The following is a 27,720-nucleotide window of genomic DNA, read 5'->3' as shown; positions in this document are numbered from 1 at the left end:
ACTGGGCGACGGACTGTAAATTTTTTACAAAATCCAGAGGGTCCCCCCAGTCTGGCCAGCGAGCGTGAACAGGCCTCAGCTCCAGACTAGATCGGCCGCGATATCGCCCCACTGGATGGGGGCTGGCCTGCAAGTTAAAAATCTTGCGAGGGTGCATACGACCTGGCCTCAGCCTGAGTCGCAGTGTTCCTTCTGATGGAGAGGTAGTCTGTCTGGAGCAGTGGGTTGGGTTCCCCCCCCCCCAACCCCTCTAAATTTCAGGGGTCATCGTGGGTCTGCCTCCCTGGGTGAGGTTATGTGCTGGCTTTTGCCACATGCTCTTAAGGGGGGCTTGTTGGGGTTGCTGCTGGCCGGGTTTTTTCCTGGTGCGCAATGGGGGGCTGAGCAGGGTTTCCCACCACCCTGGGGTGACTAGGGCAGGGATGTCCTCTGGGCTTCCTTGCTGCAGTTGTTGGGCTGGGGGAGCAGATGGTTTTGCATCTGCGGGTCTGCACCTCATGTGGCCGGATCTGGCCAAAAAATTAGGCCGCGACTTTGCAGCCTACTGGTTGGAAGCTTTGTGGGGCAGCCCCATTGAGGGTGGCTGAAGCCACTATCTTCCGTTTGGGCATCCACCCTCCCCTCCGCTGCCCCTGTGTGATCGTTTCCGCTGGGGCTCGCGCCCAAGCGGCTGGGCGTCCACAGAAGTTTAGACCGTGGTTTGCGGTCTACTAGGCCATGCAGCCGAGTTGGGCGCCGCCGTTGAGGGGGTGGCCCCAACGAGGTTAACTAAATACTCTGCTCTTCCTTTGGGTATTTGCTTTTTCCTATTTGCCCTATTGGCTGGGATCCGTGCACTGGCGACTGGGCCTCCACAAAAATTTGGGCCGTGGCTTGCGACCTACTTGGCGCCTCCTTTGGAAGGGGTAGCGCTGTAGGGGTGGTCTAATTTTTTGATGGCAGCCATGCCAAAGTAGCTGGCGACCGGGTGGTGATGCCAGCATGGTGGGGGTGTTCCTTGGCAGTGTTTTTACACTTCTCTGTGTGTCCCCCCTAGTGGCTAATGAAGAATATTCAGATAGTGAGGAAGATTCCTCCACGTATGCAACCGCGCACGAAAAGGCGCTGGTGGACGCACTGATTGTATTTGTGCGTGAGCCTCTAAAGATGGGAGATGCAGCTGTGACTGCGACAGGGGCGCAGGTTCCCTTTGGCACTCACAAACCACCCAGAGCAGCAAAAGGTGTTTCCCTTTCTCCGCCTAATTTAACAGAATTGTTGCGAAAAAGTGAGGACGACTGATGCATCTCCTTGGGGTCCGCTAGCTTTTACGCCATGACCAAGAGGGAGAACAGCTCCCACCTGTCTTTGCTGAGCTGGCGGACCAGCTATACCAGGGGCAGCAGATTATCTGTGCTGCATCTTCGGATGCGGCTCCCCTAGTGGCTCGGCTCTCTGTTTTGGCAGTGATACTTCTGCGTGTTCTTTGGCTAAAATGCTGGTCTGGTCCACAATCCTGGACTTCAAGGCACTGAACTGCTTTGTGCGTTTGCAGAAGTTTAGCATGGAGTCCATTCGTGCAGTGGTGGTTTCTCTGTATCAGGGGGATTTTCTTGCCTTCATAGACATCAAAGATGCCTACCTTCACATTCCAATATGTGTCGTCACCAACGCTTCCCCCGCTTTGCAGCGGGAGAGGAAATTTATCAGTTTGGGACGTTACCATTTGGTCTCGCCTACGCTCCCCGGGTCTTCACTAAAGTGTTGGTCCCGGTACTGGCATTTTTATGTCAGAGAGGGTTCGAAGTCCGTGGGAAACTAGAGTATCTGGAAGTGACTCTGGACTTGGCCTTAGCCAGAGTATTTCTTCCTCTGGACAAACTTTAGACATGGCAGGTTGCAGTTCATCTCCTGCTGACCAGTAGTTGGTCGTCCTTACGGATGCAGGTGCTGGGCCTGATGACGTCAACCTTTGAGGCGGTCCAGTTTGCACAGTTCCATACGAGGTCCTTGCAACGGGAGATTCTCATCACATGGGACAAGAATCCGCAGTCTCTGGATAACCAAATCCAGCTGAGCCGGGGTACGAGAGAGTCCCTGATTTAGTGGCTTTGTTCTCTGGCGCTCCTGCAGCAGGGCAAAATTCTTTCTACCCATGTATTGAACAGTGGTCACCACGGATGTAAGCCTGTCCAGGTGGGGAGGCATCCTCTGCAGAAGTTCTGCTCAGGGGGTCTAGACTTTGGAAGAATTCAGACTACTGATCAATGTCCTGAGTTACGAGCAATCAGGCTGTGCCTGGAACATTTGATGGATCGTCTACAAGGCTGTCCAGTGCGCATTCATTCTGACAATGCCACGGCTGTGACTTATGTCAATCTCTAAGGGGGCACAAGTGTCCTGCTGGCTCTGGAGGTAGCCGGCATTCTCAGATAGGCAGAAGGTATTGTTCAATCCCTCTCCGCCATTCTCTTTCCCAGAGTGGAACATTGGCAGGCGGATTACCTCAGTCAGCAGGCGTTAGATCAGGGGGAATGGTCTCTTCATCTGGAAGTTTTTCATCAGTTGTATAACTGGTGGGGCACCCCCGAGGAGGATCTGTTGGCCTCAGCTCAACAGAAAGGTACATAGGTTCATGGCTCGTTCACGGGATCCTTTGGCGGACGCCACAGACGCGCTGGTGGCCCCATGGGGTCAGTATTGTCTGATTTACGCCTTCCCTCCTCTCAAGCTTCTGCCAAGACTTCTACAGTATGGAGGCAGAAGATTTTCTGGTCATTTTAGTGGCCCCAGACTGGCATTGCTGGGCCTGGTACGCCAACCTTTTGCGGCTGGTTGCCGACGTTTTCTTGGTGGCTTCCCCTCAGGGAGGACCTGCTGTTTCAAGGGTCAATCTTCCAGCCTGCTTTAGGGCTCTTTCACACGGAGTGGACCGCATTGTGTCATCCACTCAGTATGTCCGCATATCATCCCATCCGTTTGCGGATGATATACGGACATATTGTAAGTCTATGGGCATTGCGGATGTCAGCGGATGACATATTGCAAAATATTGAGAAATATTGCACACATCATATCTGCGACTGTAAGGGCCCTTTCACACGGGCGCTCCGTATGTCTGCAAATCATCCTATTATTTTGCAGATGATTTACGGACATAATGTAAGTCAATGGCATTGCGGATGTCAACGGAATACCATCCGCTGACATCCGATTTTGCTTCCTTTCCGTTTTTTGTACGGAGGAAAAATAGGGTTCTGTTCCGTTCCAAAAAACGGAACAGAACTGAAAGGAAGAAAATCGGATGTCAGCGGATGGTATTCCGTTGACATCCGCAATGCCATTGACTTACATTATGTCCGTAAATCATCTGCAAAATAATAGGATGATTTGCAGACATACGGAGCGCCCGTGTGAAAGGGCCCTTACAGTCGCAGATATGATGTGTGCAATATTTCTCAGACTCGTCAGTATTTCTTGTTGCTTTGTTATCACAGCAGTTGTGATTGGTAATAAATATCCTCCCTCTACTCAATTACCGTTTGCGAATCTCATAATTCGCAGCTCAGGTCAGCTCCATTCACCCCGCTCACCCTCTGTGTATATCACCTTCAGGCTCCATTCACATATAGGCGTTTCGGATCGCGGGCAGAATTGTCTCGATTCTGCCTGCGATCAGGACCCATTGCAAGTCGCGGGGCGCCCATGCGATTTGCGGGACTTGCAATGGCACCCCAAATGTGGCGCGATTTTGCCGCGCTTGTCGCCTGATGAAACGCGGTAAAGTCACGCAAACACAATCGCGGGAATCCTGTCACCCAAAAGAAGTACAAGAACTTCCTTTGGGTGACAGATGTTCCGCGATTTTACCGATATTCATCGGGAGACAATCGCGGCAAAATTGTGCTGCGTTTGGGTGCCATTGCAAGTCACGGGAATCGCACGGGCGCCCGCGACTTGCAATGGTACAGGATCGCAACAATTCTGCCCGCGATCCAAAATGCCTATATGTGAATGGAGCCCTAGTTATTTCAGATCTGCTTAAAAAAAAAGAAACAAGAAATTCCACCTCATTATGCGAGTTTGTATTTGTTTAGGAAAGCTAATTAGACTGTGAAATTTTTCTAGGATTTTTTCTTTATTTTCCCCTTTCCTGCCGAATAGATAGAAATCGTACTTAACGCTACCCCAGACGCAAGCCGTGTGTCTCAGGCATTTTGGGATGGTTAATGGACTGAGTTTTGTTTAGCTCTGACCTAAATCTTAACAAAAAAAGACCAATAAACCTTTGTTACCGTCTTGTGTGCCTGACTGCTTTCCATGGCGGCTGCCCGCTGTGCCGAGGAAATGCTGCTAAAGGAATCGCTGGCTGGTATCTGATGGGCATGAAGCACGGCAGGCCTGGAAAAGATTTTGTGATTTACTTATTGTTCTTTTGTTTAATTTATGAATGTAAAGATGTCAGATGTTTCTTGTCTAGTATTGGGCCGGAGTGGGGGATAATCGGAGGTGAGTAGCCCATGGTAGGAAACCATCCAAGACTGAATGATGGGGAAGAAAACTGATTTAGCAGCCAAAATGGTTCTCCACCTTTATTAAAGCTAAACTCTGGGCACAAGGATATAAAAATATTTTTTATAATAAGGATATAAATCCACTGTGCACCAAATGGCTTTGCTGACACAGATATTACCTTGTAAATGTAGCAGTGACATCATCACTGTGCTGTACATAGCCTGAATTAGCATGAATTACATAAAGCACAGCAAGGTCCTTTTTTTTATTTTTATTTTTTTTAACAATCAAATCTTTATTAAAAGTAGAGAAGAATATAACATTGTACATGGTAATATATAACTTGTACAGTTAGAGAGTTTAAATTTGCATACAGTACTAGCATATATAAGCACAAGGTAATCATGGTTGTAATAGGAAAACTACACAAAAGGAAATTGTATTTATGGAAAGGAAAAATAATAGGATAAAACAGAATATGATATCTTAGGATGACATACACAAGTAAAAATAAAATAAAATAAATGGCCTATTTGTTATGAGGAATAAATGGAATATAAGTAAAGGGTCAATGTAGTGCTATTGATATGAGTACATCTACACTCAAAAGAGGTATACAACTGGTATTAAAGGTGTATGAACCTCAAATATGAGATCTTAAGTGAATGTACATATAATCCCAGAAGGTGTAATGTGAAAAAACTAAAATTATTGATGAACGTATGGGCTTTGCAGCTCTTAGTCATTAACTGCTTGGTAGTCCTCAGACAAGGTACCGTATATACGCGAGTATAAGTCGACCCAAATATAAGCCGAGGCCCAGAGGCAATTTTACCACAAAAAAACTGGGAAAACGTATTGACTCGAGAATAAGCCTAGGGTGGGAAATGCAGCAGCTACTGGACCCAACTGGATCACTACGAGACCCAAAACCGGGGCTGCAGGCATGGTGCAGGAGCTGGGGACATGGTACAGGAGATGCAGGGCTGTGGGCATGGTACAGGAGATGGTACAGGCATGGTACAGGAGATGGTTCAGGCATGGTACAGGAGCTGGTTCAGGCATGGTACAGGAGATGGTTCAGGCATGGCACAGGAGATGGTACAGGCATGGAACAGGCAGGGCACAGATGGTAAAGGCATGGTACAAGAGATGCAGTGCTGCCGGCATGGTACAGGAGAATCTCCTGTACCATGCCCGCAGTACTGCATCTCCTGAGGAGATGCAGGGGCTGCGGAGGAGTCTCACTTACCTTTCTGCCTTACATTTAAAAATGTCGCCGCCCCGGCACCAACACGTCACTGCACATGCGCTGTCTGCCCGGGAATAGCCGAATGTGTACGGGCTTTCCCGAGCAGCGGCGGCGCATGCTCACTGACCGGGGAAAAGATAAAGCGAGACAGTGACTTGAGTATAAGCCGAGGGGGGCTTTTTCAGCATAAAAAACATGCTAAAAAGGTTGGCTTATAATCGAGTATATAGGGTAAGTAGAAACCAATTTCTCCCATGTTTTGTGGAATCTGGTGGTGGACTCTTTTAGCATAGCCAGGGTTTCTTCCATATTATAATACAGTACTGTTTACTTTCGACATCCAATCTTTAATTGTCGGGATACATGAGGATTGGAGTTGGAATTAAAGCTTCTGCTGCATTTAAAAGGTGCCTAGTTAGCGACATCTTATATTTTCTGTATGTATAGGAATTTATGTGTAGCAGACATGCAGCAGGGTTCAAATCCAATGTAGTTCCAGTAATGTGTCTGATCCATTTTTTGATCTGTTGCCAAAAATTAAAGTTTGGGAGGGAAGTCCACCACATATGTAGAAAAGTACCCTTGCTCATGTGACATCTCCTCCAGCATGTATCATCAAGGTTCTAACCTTGTACAAGTCAGCCCTGGCTATCAAGGTAGAGTAAAACCAGCCTGTAATGGAGGGAATTTCAACTGGTTTAACAGGGACCTAATGAATTTTGATTCATATGTGGGCAGGGAGGTTGTACAGAAGTCAATTGGTCAATTGGTAGATCCGCCCTGTCAAATTTTCCCCGCTCGATCAGTGCTGCTGGCTATAGCCTGCAACACTGATCAGTGTATTCTGTCAGTGTGGATGTCCCCCAACTGTCAGAATACATTAGCTCAGTATGGAGATCCCCCCCTTCCACATCAATTATGTGGATGGGGAAACTGAGTTAGCTCGTTGAATGAAAAAAACTGTTTTATCTATGGACTGCCTAATACATATATCAGCAGCAACAGGAGGGTTTACACATACTCCTGGATGGAATACAACCACCTGGTTGCTTTCACAGACCCCCGGAATGCACACCTTCCCCTGTGATGTTTCCCGGGCTCTTCTATTCCACCTGCAGGCCCAAGACTGACATAGTGGGCGTCCTCATGTAGAGGGGAGGAAGATCGGCGAACGTCAGGTCACTGATCTCCCTTTATCTAGAAAGAACCCATAAGCGAGGTGTATTATTTAATTTCTGGTTTTCACAATCCTTCCATGGGCTTTGTGGCTGTAGAAGAATCTGTGCTCCATTGTAGTCAGTGGAGGGCAGGGAAGACATCAAGGGTCTTAGTGAAGAGAACCTATGACACAAAATGCTATCTCGTAGAGTGCTTCTCAGTCCCCCATGTGAGCCCAATAAAGTGAAGTTAAAAAATAAAGTGTAAAAAACCTAAGTGGCACCCTGGCTCCTAAAAAGAACATCAAAAATATTTAGAGCCTTTCCCATACCCACGTACATACGAATAGAAACACATGCCCAGGAGACACATTCCCATACCCACGTACATACGAATAGAAACACATGCCCAGGAGACACCTATATACAAAATCAGCAATTACTTCACACAACAGAGTGGGTGCAATAATACTAGGGCTATAACTTATGCTTAAAGTGATACTAAAGACTCTAATTCTTTGTTTAAAATAACAAACCTGGGATACTTGCCTGCTCTGTGTAATGGTTTTCGCACAGAGAAACTTCTTGGCCCCCCCCCCCCCACTCCTGGCTGCTGCTCCCTGAGTGCCCCCATAGCAAGCCACTTGCTATGGGGGCACGGGTGCGTGCTTGCTTTTCGAGTCCCACTCTGTAGGTCCATCAGAAACACAGAACGGGGCTCGGCACCGCCCACTGGTCCCTCCTCACTGCATGTGATTGACAGCAGTGGGAGCCAATAAGGGGCAGAGACCCGGGATAGCAGCTGCTCTCCTGCACTTCATTGGATTGAGATTAGGTATCTATTTGGGGGGGGGGGGGGGGCTGCAGGGGGAAGCTGCATACTGAGCATAGAATGCAGGAAGGTAAAAAACCTTCAGCCTTTACAACCACTTTAAAGAGATTGTAAAGGCAGAAGGTTTTTTAACTTAACGCATTCTATGCAATAAGATAAAAAAACTTTCTGTGTGCAGCACACCCCCTAATACTTATTAGAGTCCATCCAGCGATGTTGCAGGAAAGACTCGGCTGCCTGTGATGCCCATTGGCTCCCGCTGCTGTTAATCAAAATCAGTGAGCCAATGAGGTGAGAGAGGGGGCGGGGGTCTAGCTGGGGCTCCATGTCTGAATGGACACATGGAGCTATGACTCGGTTCAGGTGCCCCCATAGCAAGCTGCTTGCTGTGGGGACACTCATCAGGAGGGAAGGGCCAGGAGCTCTAAAGAGGGACCCGAGAAGAGGAAGATTGGGGCTGCTCTGTGCAAAACCAACTGCACAGAGGAGGTAAGTGTAACATGTTTGTTATGAACAAGACTTTAGTATCACTTTAACTATAAACCAATGACCTAAAGGAGCTTTAAAAACATCACCTATGTATAAAAAATTTTACCTTTACTGTATTTTTTTCTGAAAATATACATTTGAAAAAGCGTCATGCTAAAATCTTGTGACGTAAAATGAAAAAAATAGCGCATTGGCCCCCTTTTTGCTTTCTAAAAAATGGCACTACCACCATTTTATTCTCCAGGGTCTCTGCTTTCAGAAAACATATGGGGGTTTTAGCCAATCTTTAGGCCTAAAATACGCATTTTAACATATGGGGAAAAAAAGGTAAAAATGTCTCTGGCAGCGAAAGGGCAGTTTGTCAATAATGTGACTAATATTGCAGCTCTCAGGTCTTTGCTAGGCACTGAACATATGTCTAAGGGTGGCTAACTAAAAATAAAGACTATTTTGAGGGGTTAATATGTTCCTCTCACATTCTCATTGACCTGTATGAAAAGAAAAGCAGTTCTGGAGTGAACAAAGCCTGTGCACACAGGACCGGAAGTAATCCCAGAAAATGCATGGCAATGCCAGGACTGGCAGGACAGAAAAGGCCTGGGGGTAAATTTGGGCATTCTGTCATCCATGTCCAAATGATGAGACTTATTTTTTGATGTCTTAGGTATAGTTTGGCCTATTCATTGTATGTTGTGCTGATAACAAATAAACTGAGCCTCCTTAGAGTTACATTACTGGTGCAGCCACAGTAATTAGTATATTGAATTACCAGTATTTTGCATTTAGTTTTGTAAACGGCTTGTAATTCACGGCGTGCAAAATATTTTCTCGTATTTCATGTCATGCAAAACGTTCTCATGCTGGAAAAATGTACACTGTGCTACTGTGCTACAGGGCTACATTGCTCCATTTAGCGAGACAACATTTTCTAAGCCTGAAATGATCCCTCCATATGGCTAAGTTTAGATCTGCGTCGGAACTGCCAGGCCTCTGAAAAGTGATCTGCGTTCGGATTGCTTTGGAGAGTGGTTTGACAGGCAGTGAGGAAGCAATGTAACACCTTCTCACTACCTGTTTCAGCCCCGTTGCTGAACCAATCCATCGCAATTGCGTGCAATGCTTGCGGTTGAATAAATATCAATAGTGCTGCGCCAGAAAAAATCGCCAAAAAATGCTAATAATTCAACAATAATCGCATCCAATATTAATCGCATCAAATATTAATAAATAATGTAAATAAATAGTCCATAAAGTGCAAAAAAGTGCAAAGCGCTAGCAATAATAATATTAATAATGTAAAGAAATAGTCCATAAAGTGCAAAAAAGTGGGAGGTGCTAGCAATAAAAATATTAATAAATACCATGAAAAATATTACAATGTGCAAAAAATAGTCCATAAAATCTCAGTGGGTGATAATATTTTTCATGGAATTTATTAATAATATTTTTATTGCTAGCACCTTCCACTTTTTTGCACTTTAGGGACTATTTCTTTATATTATTGATTAATTTATATCATTAATGCTAGCACCTTCCACTTTTTGTTGCACTTTATGGACTATTTCTTTACATTAGTAATATTATTATTGCTAGCCCCTTCCACTTTTTTCGCACTTTTTGGACTATTTCTTTACATTAATAATATTATTATTGCTAGCACTTTGTACTTTTTTGCACTTTATGGACTATTTCTTTATATTATTGATTATTATTATTATTGCTAGCACTTTATGGGCTAGCACTTTGCACTTTATGGACTATTTCTTTATATTATTGATTATTATTATTATTGCTAGCACTTTGCACTTTTTTTGCACTTTATGGACTATTTCTTTACTTTATTTATTAATATTTGATGCGATTATTGTTGAATTATTAGCACTTTTTGCTGTTTTTTTTTTTCTGGCGCAGCACTATTTGATATTTATTCATTATGTCTATGCAAAGTGGTTTACACATACAGCGTTGGTAGCCGGATATTTATGCACTATACAGTACACTTCATAGACATTGTTTTTAGGTTGCGCTGATTGATATTTGTTTTCAGATTTTGAATGCTCGCGCTTGCAGTCTTTGTGGCTCCTCCCCTTTCATTTGAATGGATTGTGTTCAGTGGGCAGTTAGCGTCTATCCTGTGTACTAATTTGTGAGCTCTGTCTGGTCTTGATAGACTCCCATCCAATTTCTGTACCTGAAACATGAGGCTATCAGATCTGCTGTCAATAGAACTACACATAGGGGTTTGGGGGGAGATTTACTAAAACTAGAGAGTGCAAACTCTGGTGCAGCTCTGCAAAGAAACCAATCGGCTTCCAGGTTTTTTTTGCCAAAGCTTAATTGAACAAGCTGAAGTTAGAAGCTGATTGGTTACCATGCACAGCTGCACCATTTCTAAGTGCTCAGGTTTTAGTAAATCTCCCCCTTTGTGTCAATGTCTGATGTTTTTTTTTCTAGCACTTTGTTACGAGTTGGAATGAGACTCTCTATTGCACTGCAGGGATAAAATGGGTTTATAGAATAAAATTCCGTCTAATGTATTGCGTTATTCATGAGGACAGAGGCTTGAGTTCGGTCAATTAGGTCTCCTCTGCCTCCCAAGTTTTTGGAAGAAAAACCTAAAAAATCAATTTTATGGAACAAGCCGGTTCCCCCCGTGGAAAGACAGAGGATGGCGCATTTCCCTGCGGACGAATCTACGGCGTGCCGCGTGCCTGCTTTCATTAACTTTGAGTATTTCTTCCCATCGCTGGGCCAGAAATTTAGATACATCCAAACTGGTGAGCTCATTTTTCACAGATTGGAATGCTTGTCGAAGCTGACGCAAACTTTTCTAAGATGGAAAAAGTTATGAGGAAGCCACGGTTTTTTAGAAGGCCTCTTTATGCAAAAAGCAAAAAATAAAGATATGAAAATAAGCCAACTCCAGCTGAAAAGCTAAACACACAAATGAAACCCAGATACAGGAATCATTTTACCTGCCAGAAGTCAATGCCCCTACTTTTATGATTTCCCCCTCCCTTTGCTGTGCTGCTATTCTGCATAGCTTGTGCCACTGCCCCGCCTCCTCAATGCCTTATTGGTCAGCACATTAACAACACCCCACCTGAGCTCTCTCTCCATCCTATAAGCTGGCTTTCTTACCACCCGCCTCCCGCCCACTAGCTTACTGCCATTCTCCCTTCAAGCCTAATTTTAACTTTCAGCGGGTCTGTGGCAACTCAGTATAAAGAGAGATTTCAGGTCATTATACTGTTTGAGCTGCACACCACATGCAGTCCAGTGCGTTTTTTTTCTTCATCAAAAATGCATGGATAGTAGGTTATATGGTTTTCAATCGCATATTTAATGCCTGTACGGTCAATTCCAGCGCATTCCAGCTCTAGAAAAAAAAGTAGACCGTGCTGCATTTTTTCTGCACTGGAATGTCCTGGAACATGATCAAACGCATCAAAAACTGCACAGGAACGCACTGGAACACACGTCCATTATTTGGCCCTTTTCACTCTTGTGCGATTTGTCTTGTGACTTGGGACTGCATAGTTGCATGACAAGTCGTGCCCCATGATTTCCAATGAGTACCGTTCATATCTGTGCGACTTCAAGTCGCAGCGACTTCAAAGTAGTAGTTTCTGCATTACTTTGGTCTGACTTTGATGTGACTTGAGGTCCATAGACCTCAAGATTACACAGGCATTGCTTCAAGTCACGTCAAAGTCGCCTTTTTGCATTTTTCCCATTCTTTTTTCTTAACCTTAAATAAGGACGTGTGTTCCAATGCGTTTTTGGTGCGTTTAGGTGCTTTCTGTGCATTTTTGATGCATTTTTAACATGTTCCACTACACTCCATTGCAGAAAAAATGCAGCATGTTCTACTTTTTTTTTTTTCTGGAACTGGAATGCACTGGAACTTACTGCACTGGTGTGAACTATGCCATTGAAAACCAAATAACCTACTATCCATGCGTTTTTGATGCAGAAAAAAAACGCACTGGACTGCATGTGGTGTGTACTGGCCCAAAAGCTTGTGTGTTTTATATATATATATATATATATATAATGTGTGTGTGTGTGTGTATATCTATCCTATATCTATCTATCTATATATATATATATATATATATATATATATATATATATATACAGTATATATATATATATATATATATATATATATAATATATATGTGTATATATATCGATATATATATTCTTGTAGTTTTAAAACCAATATATCAGCCTCGTATACTTTGATTATGTGGAGTGATTTTTACCGGTAAGTTTTAAATCACAGCTCCAGGCAGAAGTTTTACATGTAGTTTTAAATGGAAGGGGAAGGATTAAAAAGGGCTTTTGTTGTTGTCTCCGCCCTCGATTAGATATCTCACTTCCTGTTCTGGTGACACCCAGGATGTCAGGGTTTCACAGGGAGTCACCAGCACAGGACGTGAGGGAAAATTTCAGGGGGGCTCTAATTTCGAACCTTTCCCTTCCACTCCCTCCTATACTAGAAAAGGTCCTGACTGGAGCTGAGCCGTACATTTTGCAGATCTGGTTTTGGATAGATGACACACAAGATTTCAGACCTAAGGAGAAAATGCTGCATAGAGAGGAGCTTATTTTTCTCTGACGCAGGACACAATCCTATCTAGAAAATGTTGCGTAATGATAAGGAAAGGCTGAAAATTTCCTCTCCAACTCCCCTCCCTTTTCATGAAGAGTTCTCGGCCAGCTGTATTCATTTAGTCATTGGTTCCATGCTCTTCGCTATGCGATGTCCCGTGTCCATGTTAGTCAGGAGGGTCGGTGACTCAGTATGACATCACAGTGACATCACCAGACTTCGTGCTTACAGGGAAATAGACACGGCTGACTCCCCGTTCCTGAAAATGTCACACAAAGACATGTTGTTTCTATTATTAAACGGACGCTCTGTTCTTAGATTGCACTGCATGAAATCATCTGTCTGATGAGCAGATCGTCTGACTACAGAGTACACAGAGAGAGAGCGATATATATATATATATATATATATATATATATATCGAGAGAGAGAGAGAGATGGATAGATATATATAAAGAGAGAGAGATAGAGATATAGAGAGAGTGAGATGGAGATATATATATATATACATACACACACACTAGGTTACCAAAAGTACTGAGACGCCTGCCTTTACACGCACATGAACTTTAATGGCATCCCAGTCTTAGTCTGTAGGGTTCAATATTGAGTTGGCCCACCCATTGCAGCTATAACAGCTTCAACTCTTCTGGGAAGGCTGTCCACAAGGTTTAGGAGTGTGTCTATGGGAATGTTTGACCATTCTTCCAGAAGCGCATTGTGATGTTGGACGAGAAGGCCTGGCTCACAGCCTCAACTCGAATTCATCCCAAAGGTGCTATGGGGTTGAGGTCAGGACCCTGTGCGGGCCGTCTCATTTCTGCAGTGCTAGGGTTGGTGGAGGTAGAAGTGAGGTGCTCAATACAAATCTTTAGCCAGCGGGTAAAAAATTCTTGTTAAAAGCGGAGTTATACCCAAAAGTGGAACTTCAGCTTATTTGCTTCCTCCCCCCCCTCCGGTGCCACAATTGGCACCTTTCAGGGAGGTGGGGTGAACAGGTACCTGTTTTTGACAGGTACCCTTCCCCACTTCCGGGGGACAGCGCTGCAGTGCCATCCCTCGGATGCTCTCCTTCCCCCGCCGCCGAGCCAATCAGAATGCGCAACGCACTTTGCGTATGCGCAGTAGGGAACCGGCTGTGAACCCGAAAGGCTTCATTGCTGGTTTCCCTTAGTGCCAGTTCAAACATATGCGATGTCTGATATGCGCTGTCTGTGATTCACAGCGCACTGCTCTGCAAACCACATGCGATGTCTGTGCATTGCAAATTCAGACATACAGATTGTATAGCTGAATTTGTATTGCATTTGGATCAAAGTCGCACAGGACCATTTTTTGGTCCACACCAGAATCGGATCCCATGGGTATTCACACACCTATGCGATCCGATTCATGTCCAAATTGACAGTTTGCACTGCGACATGCGCACTGATCTGGGGGTGTCATTATCTTTGTATTGACACCCCCAGCGATTCTCATATGGCAGTGTGAACTGCCTGCCAGTTGAGTGCGATGCTGGGTTCTCACAGTGGATTCGCAGGGTTCCCACATCACAGTGAATGGTGGCAGTAGCACCCGGCAGCCGATCCGAAAATCTGCTGGAGTGCTGACATTGCGGGCTCCCTGGACAGGTAAGTGTCTGTATATTAAAAGTCAGCAGCGGCAGTATTTGTAGCGGCTGACTTTACTTTAGGTGGGATAGGCTGAGCTGGCCGATGGGAGTCGCCCCAAGAGATAGGGATCACCTGGCTTAAGGAGCCCCTAAAACATGCATTGAGAATCCGGAAATTTTTTGTATTGATTCCCCAGATGGCCCCAAGAAAACAAATAACTTCCAACACATTTTGGGTCCAAACAATCCCTTTCATCAGGGCTTAGTAATTGTCACAGTAGCTAATGATGCGGGAAAACCTGCGAATCAGTGCCATCGCACCAGAATCGCACAGTGGTTCAAAATGAGATCTGCGAATCGCTGGGGGTGTCAATGTAAAGTTAATGACACCCCCAGATTGGTTCGCAGATCACAGTGCAAACACCCATGCGATCCGATTCCAGTGCAAACCAAAAAAGGGTCCTGCACCATTTTGGTGCAAATGCAATGCGATTTTTAGCCATACAGTTTGTATGGCTGAAATCTCATCGCATGTGATCTGCACAGAAATACGGTGCGAATCACATGCGATGTCTGGCATCGCACTAGTGTGTGCCTGCACTAAATGTTCGGATCTAATGAAAGGGGAATTCATGAAAACTGGGGAAATCAGAATTTTGGAGCAGCTGTGCAGGGCAACCAATCAGCATCTAGCTTTCATTTTTAAAGCCTAAGGGCTCTTTCACACTTGTAGTCTGTCAAACGGATTCCGCTTTTCTCAGCGGGGGATCGATCCGCCGATCCCCCACTGAGCAGGAGGATGACAGCTGTGTCTCTGCGCTGTGTGCGGAGACACAGCTGTCAGTTCTCCATGCATCTCTATGGGGGAAATCGGATGGGAACGGACCATCAGTCCGTTCTCATCCGATCCGATCCACTGGACGGATGGAAAATAGGGTTTCCATCCGTCCAGATTTGACGGATCAGATCGGGTCGGATGTCAGCGGACATGTCTCCGCTGACATCCAATGCCCCATAGGAATGCATGGGGGGACCGTTCCGATCCACCTAAAAAACAAACAGGCGGATCTGAACAGTTCGCCTGTGTGAAAGGGGCCTTAGGTCCCTTTCACAAAGGCGGTCCGTTCAGTTCATCAGTTCAGTCACGTCAAAATGTATCAGTTTTCCATCCTTTTTCATCCGTTTTTCGTCAGTTGTTATCCGTTGTTCATCCATTTTTCGTCAGTTGTTATCTGTTTTTCATCCGTTTTTCGTCCGATCCGTTTTTTTTTTTTTGACGGATGAAAAATGGGGCATTCATCTGTTCAAAAAAACAGACATTGACGGAAGCGAGTGAAAACAGATGTTAACTGATGATCATCCGTTGTCATCTGTTTTTTCATAGAGATACATTGATGTCCTTTTTCATCCGTCAACGGATGGATGAAAAACGGATAAACGGACCGTATGTGTGAAAGGGGCCTAAGTGAGGATAGAAGCTGATTGGTTGCCATGCACAGCTGCTCCAAATTCCATCTGCTTTGGTTTGGATACATTCTCCCCAATGTAGCTGCCATAGGTGTGCACAGCCTATTGCATCAAGCCCCGTACACACGTACCGATTGTCGGCCGTAAATATTCGGCCGCCGACCGATCGGCTGATTGTAGGCTTGTTAGTATAATGCTTCCGACAGCTGACAGCGCATTTTCGGCCGAACAGAATCTGTCCTGCAGACTTTAAAATATTTGTTGGCCGTCACCAGAACGGCCGATTGTTCCTCATGCCCCGTACACACGTGCAGATTATCTGAAGACTTTTGTCTTCAGATTTACCTTTTCTATGTAGTGCAAGGGCCTGCCGGATTGCATACAAATTGAAAATGTTTAGGTTTGACCTCATATTATATGGTTTTGGTAAGTCTGCAGACAAAAGTCTTCAGATAATCTGCACGTGTGTACGGGGCATAAGTCAGTACAGATTTCGGCCGACAGACAGCAGATTAGCAAGACTGGGCATGCTCAGAGAAGAAAAAAAGACAAGGAAAGTAAATCACATCACTTCTGCAGTCGGCTGTTGTTGGCCGACAAAATTCGTTTGCAGTCTTTTGCAGTTTTCAACCGACAGGACAGCACCGGACAATCGGCTGACGATCAGTACGTGTGTACGGGGCTTTAGACTCAAGCACCTGTGTGTGTGTGCATGTGTATATATATGCTGACGGTGTCGGTAGAGCAGTGGACAGTGTCAGTAGTTATATTTTTTACAATTGTATTTTTTACATTTTTTAGGAGCTCCATTAGGGGGCTTTGGTGAAATATCAGGGGTCTAAACAAGGGGAATCTGCACCACACAGGTTGATTATGGTGTGCCCAGGCACCCCTGGCGCACCCTGTGCACACACCTATGGTAGCTGCAGTGTGTATGTTCTGTACTGTCTGGAATAAACTGATTATACAGAATTTCACTGCAATCTAAATGTTTTGTCTATACACAGATAGATGAATAACATATTTTCACAGGCTGGAAATGTTGTTTTTCTCTTTTCCCTCACAAGCACCCCAGAGGCCTTCCAGGTTCAAGTCATAAAAGCAGCTTTCTATATAAAACAGCACAAGCTATGTTGTGTTTGAACTCATAATAATATATAAGACATACAGAATTATAATGGGCAGAGCCAAACATGTACTAGCTGGAGACAGAAAGGATTTTATTAAAACAGAGGGCTGTAAGGAAAGACGGCACCGCGGCGTTGTGGGCCCATACCGCGACAACACGCAGTTTTTTTTTGGATGAAATTATAAATCTGCCCCGAAAAACACTTATATACATTATATTACCAAATGTTTTGGGATATCTGCCTTTACACACATGTGAGCTTTAATGGCATCCCAGTCTTATGGTGTGAATTCACGATTAGAATATCGCCCGATCATTCGACCACCGACTATTGAAAAAGTATTTGTCGGTCGAAAACGTTGCCAATATACACGGTCCGAATATCGCCCGACCGTTGCCCGCCGACCATCGAAACAGTGTTCCTCGGTCCTCATGTGTGATGAGGTTGTGGTCGGTAAATTAATGATGATAGGAAACTGCGAGTCTGGTTAAGTCGGTGTGGTGTGCCAGAACCGACGTAGGGGGTAGGCCTGTAGATAAAAGAGGGCCACCCGAGGGATAGTGTACCATGGAAAAAAGGGTGAAGGTGGGTGGGGTGACAGCGAGTGACGCGGCAGGCGGGGAAGGGAGGAGCAGCGTCTTAAAGGCACGCTAACTCCTCCCACAAATACAGGCCTGCGGCCTAACACTTATACAGATTTAAACTGAACAACCTCAACACCATAGTATAGAATATCTTTCACTCGCAAACGAGACGACAGAATTTTTCGGGTTTTTCAAACGGTATTTTTTGTTCACAAAATCGATATCGCTCATTGATGGCTGGGCGTTAATGAGTAGAATATCGTCCGACCGCTCGCCGAACGGAAATTTTCGGCCGATTTTCTTATCATGTATTCCAGCCATTAGTCCGTAGGGTTCTATATTGAGTTGGCCCACCATTTGCAGCTATAACAGCTTCAACTCTTCTGGGAAGGCTGTCCACAAGGTTTAGGAGTGTGTCTATGGGAATGTTTGATCATTCTTTCAGAAGCGCATTTGTGAGGTCAAGCACTGATGTTGGACGAGAAGGCCTGGCTCGCAGTCTCCGCTCTAATTCATCCCAAAGGTGTTCTTTTTGGTTGAGGACAGGACAGTCAAGTTCCTCCACCCCAAACTTGCATAAACCGCTGTTGTTGCCATTAGGTAACCTGCCCTGAGAAATGTCATGCAGCCATTACTGGATTGCATGTAGACAGGGAATGGCGGCAAAGAGGCTGCAGGAGATCAGCAGTACCGAGATAGAAAAAAAAGGATAAAAGAGGTCAACGCTACTACTTTATTAAAAGCAAATATGGCAACAGTTTCTGATATACAGAGCGAAGTAAAAGTGATTCAGTTAGGACTTACATCTACTTTATTGCTTTGGTTGGTTTATATTCCCAAAGAAAACAAACCATTCATATTTCAATGAACATTCTTTTTCCTCGCTGACTTTGGGACATCTCAATTAGCCTTCAGTGTGTATATATCTCAGCCATTCTAAAGGTATTTGTGTTGTGCCATGTTTACTGCCAGGAACGGTGCCCTTCCCCAGGGCCGCTTTGTGTGGGAACAATGGGGCACGTCTCGGGTGTATGAATTCACAGTCACATAGCCGGCTCTATGAGAGACGTTTATATCACAGCAACAAGCACATGACAAAAGCTTCCTCCGCCTGGGGCTCATTGTCCTCCCAGCGGCAGATAAAACGTAACCCTTTCCGGGGTACAAACATTGCACTGACAGGCAGACACCATGGCCAGACCAACAGCCAATGATTCCCCTTAAGCTGCAGCATATACACTGTAATACCAAAAGTATTGGGACGCCTGCCTTTACACGCACATGAACTTTAATGGCATCCCAGTCTTATTACGTAGGGTTCAATATTGAGTTGGCCCACCCATTGCAGCTATAACAGCTTCAACTCTTCTAGGAAGGCTGTCCACAAGGTTTAGGAGTGTGTCTATGGGAATGTTTGACCATTCTTTCAGAAGCACATTTGTAAAGGTCAGGCACTGATGTGGACGAGAAGGCCTTTGTGCAGGCTAGCCAAGTTCGTCCACCCCAAACGCTCTCATCCATGGCTTTTTAGACCTTGCTTTGTGCAATGGTCCAAATCATTTGATGGAGGGAGAATTATGGTGTGAGGTTGTTTTTCAGGGATTGGGCTTGGCCCCTTAGTTTTAGTAAAGAAAACTCTTAAAGCGTCAGCATACCAAGATATTTTGAACAATTTCATGCTCCCAACTTTGTATGAACAGTTTGGGGATGGTCCCTTCCTGTTCCAACATGACTGCGCACCAGTGCACAAAGCGAAGTCTATAAAGATATGGATGAGTGAGTTTGGGGTGGAGGAACTTGACTGACCTGCACAGAGTCCTGACCTCATCCCGATAGAACACCTTTGGGATGAATTAGAGTGGAGACTGCGAGCCAGGCCTTCTCGTCCACATCAGTGCCTTACAAAAGCGCTTCTGGAAGAATGGTCAAACATTCCCATAGACACACTCCTAAAACTTGTGGACAGCCTTCTCAGAAGAGTTGAAGCTGTTATAGCTGCAAAGGCTGGGCCAATTCACTATTGAACCCTACAGACTAAGACTGGGGTGCCATTAAAGCGGTTGTAAACCCAAAATAAATAAAAAAAAACCTGCAAGATAAAGGCATAATGAGCTAGTATGCATCGCATACTAGCTCATTATGAATTACTAACCTTAGAACGAAGCCCCGACACGGACCCCCGGGCACACCACTGCGGGCGCTGACATGATCCCATGGCGTCTCTTCCGGGTTCGGCGTATCCGGCGCTGTGATTGGCCGGAGCCGCGATGACGTCATGCACGTGGGAGTCATTTTCCGGCAAGCTTCCGGCAAGGGAAGCTGAAGCTGCACTGCAAATATCTCCTAAACTGTGCTGGTATAGGAGATATTAATTGTACCTACAGGTAAGCCTTATTATAGGCTTACCTGTAGTTAAAAGTGAAAAAAAGCTGGATACTACCGCTTTAAAGTTCATGTGGGTGTGAGGCAGGCATCCTAATACTTTTGGTAATATAGTGTATTTTTAGCCTACTTCTATTAATCTGAATGCTCTTGAAGCTTGTAAACTGACTTTATGAAACTCCCCACTATTAACTTCCCTAAATTCCATGTTGTCACTATGCCCTGTGGGTAGGCACTGCTGTGTCACACATTTCTTAGAGCCTGCCTTCTGAACTACAGAGGTACTGATAGGAGGAGTTTCAGGAGGTGGAATCAGTACAGGAATCACTGCTTGCAGGTAGCATGGTATCATGGGATATGTAGTCACATAGCAGAAGGAGAAGCTGGAGAGCATGCAGGGAATCCAGGAAGTTGAAAAAAGAGATGGCCAGCAGACAGGCAGAACTTACAACATGAAAGGAGAGTTTTAAAGTAAGCTTATATTGGGTATATTTATTTATTTTATTTATTTCAGGTACTTATATAGCGCTGTCAATTTACTCAGCGCTTTACATATACATTGCACATTCACATCAGTCCCTGCCCTCAAGGAGCGTACAATATAAGGTCCCTAACTCACATTCATACATACATAGTAGGGCCAGTTTTTTATATAGGATCCAATTGGTTGGATATTAGATTGGATTGGATATTATATTAATATATTGGATATTATGAAGTATAACTATTGTTTGTATTTTTATTCTAATGATGATGTTGTGTTATGAAAATGTATGCTGCGACTATAGATTTCCTTCAAAGATTATATGGGATTGTAACGGTTGGGTTTACATCTTCTCTAACATTTCTATTTTAGTTTCCTCCCATAAATAGGACCTTGGATAAATGTGGCACCAACGTAATTTCTCTTCTTGTCTTGGCAGGTATGGCCTCACCACTGCAAATCTTATCATCCCACATCCTCCCGTTGAGCTCCTATTGTAGCTTGAACAAGCCAAAGTTGGAATCAAGCTCCACCTGGGATATGACTGGTTACGGCTGCCACAGCAAGGTCTACAACCCAGGCAAGAGCAACTCCACGACTGGCCAAGCCGTGCTCGCCCACGCTTCCCTGCTTAAAGCACCATACGAGCAAACCGTCATCTTCCCCACCAGTGCAGGTCACATCGTGGTGACCTCATCCAGCAGCGGGTCTTCAGCAGCAGCGAGCGCTCAGTCGCTCGGTGGCCCTCAGACCAACCTGATGAGGCGCAGCACTGTCAGCCTTCTGGACACATACCAGAAGTGCGGGCTGAAGAGGAAGTGTGAGGAGCTAGATAACGGCAGTGTCCAGATTGTAGACGAACACCCTCCCATGACCCAGAACAATGCCAGCGGGGCCACGGCTGCCACCAACTCTACAGCCACCTCCAAGAACAGTGGCTCCAATAGCGAAGGGGACTACCAGCTGGTGCAGCATGAGGTCCTCTGCTCCATGACCAACACCTACGAGGTTCTGGAGTTTCTGGGCAGGGGCACTTTCGGGCAGGTGGTTAAGTGCTGGAAAAGGGGAACCAATGAAATTGTGGCAATCAAGATCTTAAAGAACCACCCCTCCTATGCCAGGCAAGGGCAGATCGAGGTCAGCATCTTGGCGCGGCTCAGCACGGAGAGCGCAGATGACTTCAACTTTGTCAGGGCGTACGAGTGTTTCCAGCACAAGAATCACACCTGCCTTGTGTTTGAGATGTTGGAACAGAACCTGTATGACTTCCTGAAGCAGAACAAGTTCAGTCCGCTGCCTCTTAAGTACATCAGGCCTGTGCTACAGCAGGTGGCTACTGCGCTCATGAAGCTCAAGAGTTTGGGACTGATCCATGCAGACCTGAAACCGGAGAACATCATGTTGGTGGACCCTTCCAGGCAACCATACAGGGTGAAGGTCATAGACTTTGGTTCAGCAAGTCATGTGTCGAAAGCTGTGTGTTCCACCTACCTGCAGTCCAGATATTACAGGTAAGTACTTACCTCCAATTCTACAAAAATACTTTTTTTTAAAGACATTTTGTTAAAGGCAAGTGCTATTCAAAAGTAAGAAATAAACCTTAACCACTTGCCAACCGCCGCAAGTACATATACTGCGGCGGTCAGCCCCGGCCAGGCAAAGTGACGTACCGGTACGTCACTAGCCTGTCACTGGCTTATGGAGCCGCAAGCGGGCGAGCGCGCCCGCTGAGGCGCGCGCCCGCCCCGGCTCGTTCCCGAACAAGTCAGTGCGTGTGACTGGCGGACCCAATGTCCGCCGGTCACTCGCGATCGTTCGCCGGGAAGGGAGAAAGGCAGGCGGCTAATGTAAACAAGCCGCCTGTCATTCTCCCCTATGTAAGAATGGTGATCACACGGTTCTACTATGTAGGACCGTTGATCTCTGTTCTTACACTAGTAGCCACAGCCAATCACAGTTAGAAGCACGCCCCTAGGGACACACTTAACCCCTCCTTCTCCAATAAAGTTAACCCCTTCCCTGCCAGTGTAATTTTTACAGTAACAGTGCATATGTATAGCACTGATTACTGCAGTAATGTCACTGGTACCCCCAAAAGTGTCAAAAATATCAGTCAAGGGTCCGATCTGTTCGCCGCAATGTCGCAGTACCGCAAAAAAAATCGCAGATCGCCGCCATTACTCGTTAAAAAAAAAACAATAAAAATGACAAAAATCTTTCCCTTAGTTAGTAAACGCAATAACTTTTGCGCAAACCAATCAAAATACGCTTTTTGCGATTTTTTATTTTTTTTTATTTTTTTTTATTTACCAAACATATGGTAAAAAAAAATTGGCCCAAAATGTTAAAAAATTTAGATTTTTAAATTTTTTTGGGGGGGAATTTCGTATAAAAAAAAGTGAAAAATATTGTTATTTTTGCAAAATTGTCGCACTTTTTTTGTTTATAGCGCATGATCAAAAAATCGCACAGGGGATCAAATACCACCAAAAGAAAGCTCTGTTTGTGGGAAAAAAAGGACATCAAATTCGTTTAGGTATAGCGTCGCACTACCGCGCAATTGTCCGTTAAAGTCACGCAGTGCCGAATCTCAAAATACCCCCTGGTCAGAATGGGGGTAAAATCTTCCCGGGACTTAAGTGGTTAAAGTCCAACTCTAGGGAGAGTAAAAATCCTTCTTAGTGAGGCTGCAAGGCTCAGATGCTCGTTTAGGTCTAGAGGTTTTATTTACCCGATACTGCTCAGGCAGCAACCAGTGGTGGTTCCTTGGTGTCCTCCCATCCAATGCAGGACTTTGGGGTCTGCATTAGACTTGATGTCAGGGGACCTGAGACTGTCACAGCAAAGAGAAGAGGATGTGGGGAATGGTCTTGGAGTGCAGGGAGAGCCTTTGGAAGTGGAGGATTGGGTAAGCAGAACTGGCTTTCTTGTTCCCCTAGACTTGGGATCACTAAATAGCAGAGCCGTTTCCAGCCAGGAGGACACACAGTGATTAGCTGGCAATAATCGCATGAAAAATCCAACAGGCTGGTTGTATCCAAGTTGATCAATCGATCAACTTGGGTAAAACCAGCAGTCCATACATTGTTCAAATGTCGGCCGGACCCTGCTGAACCAGCCTAGATTGGAACTGTCAATGGCTGGTTTTCGTTGGTGCCCAGACTTGAGCCATTTTGTAGCCCTGGATAACAGTCTTATGTCAGAGCTCCTGTTTACATAATAAGATTAAACTAGATCTGTCACTCCTCCATAAAAAGGAGACAGTAAAGCATGAATTCAAGTGTTACTAAACCCAAAACAGTAAAACTAGTCTATATAATGCAGTAAAGCATGCTTGCTATACTTACTGTGGAACCTAAGGGGTTAAACCTTTGCATTATGTAAAAAGGCTGTTTGATCCTGTCTTCTCTGATTCTCCCCTTCTTACACTGTTCCCAAAATATCTCCTGATAGAACAGAGCATTTGGAGTCACTCTGCACATGCTCAGTTTGGTGTGTAGTGAGAGTTTTTTTTTATCATGGGATGGTGCATGTGCAGTGGCGGAGCCAGCGGGCTAGCTGGGGTGGCAATTACCACCCCAGACGAAGTCCTTGCCACCCCACTCATGGGCGTCCGCAATTCCAAATTCCACACACAATATCGGTTTGCTTTCGTGCAGCGCTGATCGCCGTCAAATCACAAACTTGGTCCGCCCGCCGGCTCTGTCTCCCTCCTCTCTCTGTCTTCTGCTGCCCTGCCGACAGCTGTAGGGGGCGGGCTGGGGATTCCCTGCTGCTGATGTCAGTCAGGAGGGGGCGGAGCTGCAGCCCGTGGAGGATAGGAGCCTCAGCATGCCCTGGAGAGGAAGCGGGACTGGGAGTGACCTGACACGTGACCTGAGCGGTGGCGGTGAAGAGTTGTAAGTCTGATTGTCACTGTCACTGAACTCCAGCTGCCCTATATATACTGCTCACCAAGCTCCATCCTGCCAAAACCCCATAATTCCTGCCTACTCAACTCCATCCTTATTGCCTGCCTACTCGACTGCATTCACTAGGAATGCCTGCTTACTAAACTCCACCCTGCCCCCACTTCATACTGCCTCCAACCAAACTCCATCTTACGCTGACCCTACCTACTGCCTGCCTACCCAGCTTTCTACTGCCAACCTAAATCCATCCTGCACCAAACCTGTACTGCCTGCCTATCCAACTGCCCTATATAGACTTCTCACCCATCTCCATAGTGGCCCCACTCTATACTGCCTGCCTACTCAACTCTATCCTGCCCCCACCCCATACTTCATCCACCCAGAATGACTGCCTCCTTACGCAAGTCCATCCTAACCTGACCCTGTACTGTCTACCTACCCAGCTCTATACTAGAACCCTAAATCCATCCTAACCCCACCCTGTACTGCCTGCCTAACCACCTGCCCTATATAGACCGCCTACCTACGTCCATCCTGCCTCCACCTCCACCTCATTCTGCCTGCCAACCCAATGCTATATAGACTTCCCACCAACATACCCTGTTCACTAATCTTCTTTCTGTCTCTGCGCAACATTGCCACCAATTTTCACCTTATATAGCCTGCCCACCCAAATATATTCTGCCTCCGCATACCCTTTCCATTTCTGCCCACCTCCCATTTATAGAATATCCATCCACCTCCATCCTGCCCCTACAAAACCTGTCTTCCTGACTTCATCTTGCCTTCCTTTCCCTATATACTGTAGTGTGCCTATCCACCTCCATCCTGCCTCTACATAACCTGACCATCCATCTTCACCTTTCTCATCTCCTTTATATAGACTGCCCACACACCTTCAGGCTTACCATCTATTTTTATCCTGCCACTTTGTATATTGACCCCCCAAAATAATACCTTGCCACCCCTGTTTTAAAAGTCTAGCTCCACCACTGTGCATGTGATCAGCACAGGGCCAATCAGCAGTGTCCAGACAGAGGGTCAGGGGTCCAGCAGCCTCATAGGACAGTCAGAGTAGAATGAAAACTCCTCCTAAAGCTTTAACCAGACACTGATATAAGTCACAAGACTGCTATATGCTGCCAATGAGAAAAGGTATTTTGCAGTATATATTTACTAAAATAATAACATTTCCATGTTCTGTGTACTGTGGGAGACCAGATATAGTGATTGCAGACTCCTGGGTTTAGTAACACTATAAACAACAATATAAGTTTCCTAGCCGCTATACTGGTTATACCAGTAAGTGATACCACTCAGCAGGCTGTGATAGGCAATCCCTTATCTTAGATAATGATTAACATTGTACTAAACCCAGGAACCTGCAATCGCTATATCTGGTCTCCCACAGTACACAGAACATGGAAATGCAATTATTTTAGTAAATATAAACTGCTAAATACCTTTTCTCATCAGCAGTATATAGCAGCCCTGTGACTTTCTATCAGAAGAGTTTTCATTCTACTCTGACTGTCCTATGAGGCTGCAGGACCCCTGACCCTCTGCCTGGACAGTGTTGATTGGCCCTGTGCTGATCACATGCCTCCTCCCAAGAAAATGAAAACTCTCTAGCAATACACACCAAACTGAGCATGTGCAGCCTGACTCCACCAACTCTGTCCTATCAGGACGTGTTATGGGGACAATGCAAGAAGGGGAGGATCTGAGCATACGTGATCACACAGCCTTTATACACAATGCAGAGGATTAACCCCTTAGGTTCCCCTAAGGGGAGGAGCATATTGATAAGACAGAGGAACCAGGGAAGGCCAAATATAGGCAAATTAAACTTTATATTTAAAGATATGAACATGACAGTATGAATGTTTTAAATTATGAGGACTTTTACGTTTTTTTTTTTTTTTAAATAATGGAGGTTAAAAAGTAACAATGCCTAATATAAACGCATAGAATGTGAAGTTTGTTCATTTTATTTTTTATTTTTTTGGGGGGAGGGGGGTCAAACCAGATAATATCCTTTTATTTTCTGTCTGATAAATTTGGCATAACCCGTTATGTGCCAGAGCGATGCACACCGCCATGTCTGCAGAGACTAGCGCGGAGCTTAATTAGGTTAATAAGAGTCTTGATTCTGTCTGTTCTCGCTCTGCCGCGCTGCGTCCCCCCCCCCCCCCTCCTCCTGCCTGCACAAATCTTGTCCTCCTTTTCCCTCCGTCTCTCATTGTCATCTCCCTGTTTCTGCACCCTGATCACGACTGTCTGCTAAAACTGGGATTTTTTTTTTCCTCCCAAGTCTCTGCAACGCGGTGCGGAGTGGTCTGCACCCCCTGCTGGTCAGAAAAAATAGGAAAAAAATACAGACAAAAAGAAAACAAAAATGTATTATACCAGGGGTGTAAAAGTCAATTTAATCGCAGGATGCATCAGCATTATTATTACCCACACAAGGACCAGTTGTATATGTAAGACTAGATGTCCAGAGCATCCCAACCCCTACATAAGTCATCAAGAGCCTCTTCACCATCAGGGGTTGAGTCCCCCACCCTCTCTTACACCGCAGTGCACCCCCCCTTACCTTGTGCTGCTGCTGGGAAAAAGCTGGAGGCATTGCTGGAAAGCAGAAAGTGCAGGGTCTGGAGAAGGACCAGAGGAGGGCTGCAGGAGAGGTGCGAGGGCCACATAAAAAGGCCTGGAGGGCCGGTTTAGGCCCGCGGGCCTTGTGTTTGACACATCTGTATTATACTTTTTTTTGCTCATTGTTGTGTCATTGTAATATTTACCTATGTGTGTGTGTTTGTGTATATACAGTGTGTGTGTATATATATATATATATATATATATATATATATATATATATATACAAACCGACACACACACGGTTATGAATAAATGTAAACAAACATTTAATAATTTATAAAAACATGGACGGTGTCAGTAGAGCAGTGGGCCCTGGACAATAGGGGCAATCTGCGCCGCACTGGGCTCCATTCACATATAGACGTTTCGGATCCTGCCCGCGATTCCGAACCATTGCAAGTCATGGGACGCCCGAGCAATTCCCGTGACTTGCAATGGCGCCCCAAACGCGCCACAATTTCGCCGCGATTGTCGCCCGACAAATTGCTGTAAAATTGCGCAAATAGAATCGCGGGAGGCCTGATGCCCAAAAGAAGTACAAGAACTTTTTTTGGGCGTCAGGCGTCCCGCAATTCGGTTTGTGCAATTTTACTGCGAATCGTCGGGCGACAATCGCGGCAAAAAGGCGCTGCTTTTGGGGTGGCATTG

At 45.4% G+C, this 27,720-nt stretch overlaps 1 protein-coding gene across 3 annotated transcripts in view; it reads left to right on the top strand.

Moving 5' to 3' along the window:
* Nucleotides 1–27,720, top strand: part of HIPK2 (homeodomain interacting protein kinase 2) — a 106,780-nt gene that overhangs the window by 25,246 nt on the left and 53,814 nt on the right. For all 3 annotated transcript variants that reach the window (XM_082255253.1, XM_082255254.1, XM_082255252.1), the window contains exon 2: nucleotides 20,943–22,014. In XM_082255253.1, the coding sequence (XP_082111379.1) occupies nucleotides 20,945–22,014 (1,070 nt within the window). In that variant the 5' untranslated portion in view covers nucleotides 20,943–20,944. The remainder of the gene's footprint in view (nucleotides 1–20,942; nucleotides 22,015–27,720) is intronic.

Source organism: Pelophylax lessonae, assembly GCF_965119305.1.
Source record: "Pelophylax lessonae genome assembly, chromosome: 4".
In the NCBI taxonomy this organism is placed as follows: domain Eukaryota; kingdom Metazoa; phylum Chordata; class Amphibia; order Anura; family Ranidae; genus Pelophylax; species Pelophylax lessonae.
Note: the sequence above shows the minus strand (reverse complement) of the source record. Positions and strands in the feature narration are given on the sequence as shown.